At 49.1% G+C, this 4,937-nt stretch overlaps 1 protein-coding gene across 1 annotated transcript; it reads right to left on the reverse strand.

Annotated features, from left to right (window-relative positions):
- Positions 1-1,169: 1,169 nt before the first annotated feature.
- Positions 1,170-2,797, reverse strand: LOC115656781 (paraneoplastic antigen Ma1 homolog). Its single transcript, XM_030573930.1, has one exon. The coding sequence runs from the start codon at positions 2,667-2,669 to the stop codon at positions 1,170-1,172; it is 1,500 nt and encodes a 499-aa protein (XP_030429790.1). The 5' UTR covers positions 2,670-2,797.
- Between the last annotated feature and the right edge of the window lie 2,140 nt (positions 2,798-4,937).

The raw sequence follows: 4,937 nt of genomic DNA on the forward strand, positions 1-4,937 counted from the left end.
TTGTACTCGAGGCATGGTGTATTGATCAACTGTAGTGCGCCTGTTTAGGGTGCGGTAATCAATACACATCCGGATTTTTCCACTCTTCTTACGAACGACCACAATGGGTGAGGCATAGGGGCTTCGTGACTCTGTGATGATACCATTTGCAATCAGCTCTTGAAGATGATGGCTCACGTCTTCCATCTCAGAGAGGGCAATCCTTCTAGACCTCTCCCTGAAGGGTCGGGGATCTTGTAGCCTGATATGGTGTTCCACTCCCTTTGCACATCCCACGTCCCACTCATGTAGTGAGAACACCTTGGATCTCTCGCAAAGCTTCTTCCTCAGGCGATCCTTCCACTCTTCAGACAGCGGTGAGTCCCCGAAGTCAAACTTCGCAGGATCTATCATTGGAACTTCAGCTTCACACTGGGGTCTCACAACGCTTTCAGGCTCAAAGATGTCTGCAATCTTCTGCCCTGGTTTTACAAACACATCACGGCGTGTTTCATTAGCAACCAGTATCGTCACCTCCTCCTGGGCTTCAGCAGGTAGGGTTATGACTCCACTGAGAACCAGCACTCCTTCTGGGAGCCCTCCCTGGGTTGGCTGCTCTACCACAGCTAATGTTCCCTTACTGCCTTTTAGGCAGGTACTCCTGACAATCACCTCCTTTTCTGACATGGCAGGCACCACTAAAGGGACCGGGCCTGCATACCTCAGTGCCCCTACTGGCAAATCAGGCATCACTTTTCTTGTGTCCTCAATTTTTCTGTAAGCTGCGGCACAGTGTGTGTGTATCACCAAGGTGTTCAGATATTGGTCTCCTGCTTGCAGTCTGCAGTAATCGGCCAGTATCCTAAAGAGGCTGGAGTTGGTCCCTATTAGCACAGACACATCAGAGGCTCCTTTGGGGTCAGGGCATATTAAAGCAGCAGTGTCCACCTCCTGTCTTACCCCAGCAATTTCTTCTGGGAATTCCAGGTGTACTACGACATAGCCCTGATAAGGGTATTCATCCATGCTGAGGCCACATAGGCCAAGCCCTGTCAGGGGCCGTATAGGCAGATGCCCAAGCATCTGCTGGTAGAAAGACTGGAATATGATAGTCACCTGGGATCCAGTGTCAAGCACTGCTCTACATTCTGTCCCTTCAACCTTTACAGTGACTTCCGCTCGGGGTCCTATCAATCCTGGGGGGATTCGGGCCGCATGGTTCCTTCTAGGGGAGCCTCCGCATCCTGCAGGCCTAGGCGGCTCCCTTCCCAGGCCCTGGGGCCGTTTCCCGGCTTTCCCCAGGTGGTCCTCAGCTTTTGATATACCAGCATGGGATTCTCTGCATTCTGACACCTTGCAGCAATGTGCCCACTCTGGCCACACCGATAGCAGAAGAAGGATTGTCCTTTCCCTTGCTGTCGAGGGGGTGCAGATGTTCTAAACGTAGTCCTCTGGACCATCATAGCAGAGGGTTCCTTGCACCTGGAAGTCTTTGCTGAATCGAGGGTACTCTCTAGTTCAGTCACTTTCTGTGTTAAGGCCTGCACTCGCTGAGTAAGTTCCTCTTGAGGATTCACCATTAGTGCCTTGGGTGTCCGTGTGGATGTTGTGCCAGATGCTTGGTGTTGCTGCACCTCCCAAACCTCGCCAGCTGCCTGCCTCTCTTCTTCTTCTCGGACCTCTTTTATCAGGCGAGAGTAACTTGGTGGATTATCTTGCCGTTCCCTTAATCGAAGGTGGAGAAGGATTGGGTTCTGATATTGAATTCCTCTCACAATCTGAGCCAATCTAGTCCGGTCCATTTGCTCAACGGCTACTGCTCCCCTCATGATGGCTCTCTGTAATAATTTCTCCAATCTTTGGACATAGGCAGAAACCTTCTCTCCCTTTTGTTGCCTGGCATTGAGGAATTTGCAATAAACATCCTCTGAACCCTCAGTTCTCCCAAAGGCATGGTCCAGGGCCTCTAGGCAGTCCCTCACCTTGACCCCAGGGTTACCGAGTTTCAGGGTGCGAATCACATCTAGAGCTGGCCCCCTGAGACACTCTACCAGTCGCCTTCTCTTTTCAGCCTCAGGCACCGCCCACTCCTGCAGCATCTCTGTGGTGTGCTCCAGCCAGGGTTCAAATGCTTCCTCCCCAGGTATTGGGGTGGGACCCCCAGAAAACAACCTCAGTTTACGATAGGGGCTTGACTCGGGGTGGGGTGGCATGACCTTCCCTAATGCTTGCCCCAAAGCCTTCACCCACTCATCAGGTGAAGGAGCAGTCTCCTGTTGTGGGGCTCTCGGCTTAAGGCCCAACAGACCCGGCATATCAGCCAAAGTTTTTCCCTCTTTCCCCAAAAAGTTTGACATTTTCTTTAAAAACTCTACATCAGCAGTAGGGGCTGGTGAGGGCTGGCTCCCAGTGGTTATTACCTTCCACTCACCATCATCCACTGCTATCGTGCCTGGAACCTGTAGAGGGTCCACAGCCGAGGGCAGCTCACACAATACAGCAAAAGCGCCCTCTTCCCTCACAAAAATGCGCCCACGCATTGTGCACTTACATAAGTACTCAGTGGATGACCTTAAGATAGGTTCTATTGAGCCCTCATCGACTGCCTCCAGCACCCCCGTTACCAGAAGACAGTTCCTGGGGTCAATATTCATCCCCTTGCACCAATCCTCTAACAAGTGTATAGCCATTATACAAACTCTAAGCTTTTCCCAATACAACAGATCAAAAACAACAAGGTAATTAGGGGTTTTCCCAATTCAATGGATCACTCAAAATGTGCTTGCGAGGGGTACTGACCTAGGATATCCCGGACGAGCCCCCAAAATGTAACCCTTCTGCCCCTCTGAGTTGGCAGCAACAAGGGCCGGGTTCAGTATCCAGGGGTTCCGTTTCAATAACCCAATTCCAAACCAGCTCGAGCCCCCACCCAGTGACCTGGGAAAATCTTACACACACCCCTAGGCGCCTCAAAGAGGCAATGCTTCCCCTCTCGCAAGCACAGAGTCTTGGTGTAGCAGGAAAGATTTAATACATGAGATAAACAACAAACACTAAATTGGGAAAAACACCTCTACTAGAGTTCATAGACCAAACCGTGAGCCAAGACCCACCCCAGGATTTTGAGCTGTGTCCTCTTTCCTGGGCTTTTGAGTCCAGCAACCCCCCAAATCACCCACAGTCCCAAAAGTCTTTGTCCTGGGTCAGTGCAGCCCCAAAGTTCGAGAGTCTATCTGCAGAGGTCTCCCCCGCCCCAGCCTGGTAGACAGGGGCACCTTACGTGGTCCAGGGCCGACTGCCCTGCCTCTCCGTGGGTTCTGCTCCCGCCTTCTCCACGAACTGCTGCGCTTTACCAGCCGCTCCACTCTGCTCCTCCAGCCGTCCTCAGAAACTGCTCCGCTCCGCCAGCTGCTCTGCTCCACCAGCTACCTTGTGAGCTGCTCCAGTTGTCCCTGCAGACTGCTCAGCTCTGCTCGCTCTGTGGGCACTCCACCCATCTCACAGCTACTCCGCTCCGCCAGCCGCTCCGCTGCCACCAGCTGTCCCGTGATCCGCTCCAGCCGTCCCCACAAACTGCTCCACAGTATAGCATTGGGCTCCCCACTAGTTAGCACTGTACTCAGTGCTCTCAGCTCAGTGATTTTAGCTCAGTGATTTTCAGCTCTGAGTGATTTTCAGTTCTTAGTGATTCCAGCTCATAGTAGGGGAGCCCCAGCGCTAGTGCACCATTAGCCAAAAGTGATTTCAGCTCAGTAACCTGTATCTGGATTCTTAAGGAAATAAAAAATCAACTCTGACATTCCACAGTAGAGAGAGGAGGAGGTGCAACTGGTGCTTCTAGCTCCACAAGGAGACTGCACCACCAGGCACAAATACCTGTTCCCAGCCTCTCTCAATTCTCTGGGTTTTGGAACCCATGTCCCATGTCTAGCCAGTACCACCCAACTGAGGGTGAGCAATTTGTCACCAAGCAATCCCACAGCTTGGGAGTCTGGGATAGGGTGGGCGTGCCTATGCAAATACACTCTCTGACATTCTTTCCACCAGATGTCAGGGTAGAGCTTATCCTGACTCTGCTTACACGAGAAAAACCAGAAAGGCTAAGACTAATGTAACTGTAACTAAAAAGAGAGTCTATGGCAATAGCTACTGGCTCTGCACAGTATATTCTTTAGTTTTGATTTTCTAAGAAGAACTAAAGCCAAATCTATTGGGAAGATGCACTTGTTCTTCATGTCTAAAAAGGAATACATGTACAAGCACCAATCCCGGATCTTTACTATCTCAGAGGGGTAAAAATCCAAGAGAGACTAATTGTTACAACACCCAAGTAGCTATAGTTCACAGCTTTCAGCCAACGGTATTGGTAAATGATCCCAATAAACTCTCTCTGTTTGTGTTTAATTAGTCATACATTTCTTCAACTGAAATCATTAAGGAAGACTCTTTTCCTTAATTCTGTTTCCTCCCCTCCATTATTTGAGTACTTGTTACAGTGTGCTTGACTGTGAACTGGCATCCTCTCTAAGCTCTATGTGCAGTTAGGGCATATATAGCTCCTGGGCAAGGTGAATGTAAGATTTTAGCAAATAAGAAATTAGGGTTGCTAAGCATCCAGGATTGTCCTGGAGTCTCCAGGAATTAAAGATTAGGTCATGTGATTAAACCTCCACAGATGTGTCTAACCAAAATTGGCATCCTTGTAAGAAATTAAAAGAGCAAGAGCTTGTTTTCCTCTGTCATTGGAAATCACCTAGTATATTTTGGACAGTACAAAAATAAATACAGCACATGCAAATGAATTATTTTAAAACTTTTACCATATTACATGGAGGCATCTAGTATTTATATTTTGACTAGATAGATATTCTAAAAGTCTACCCTTATGATAAGATAGGAATATTTTCAAGTGTAGTTAATTCTACACTAGAGTGAAAATATTGCAGTGTTAAATGTTG

The sequence above is a fragment of the Gopherus evgoodei genome, chromosome 8, assembly GCF_007399415.2.
Source record: "Gopherus evgoodei ecotype Sinaloan lineage chromosome 8, rGopEvg1_v1.p, whole genome shotgun sequence".
NCBI lineage: Eukaryota > Metazoa > Chordata > Testudines > Testudinidae > Gopherus > Gopherus evgoodei.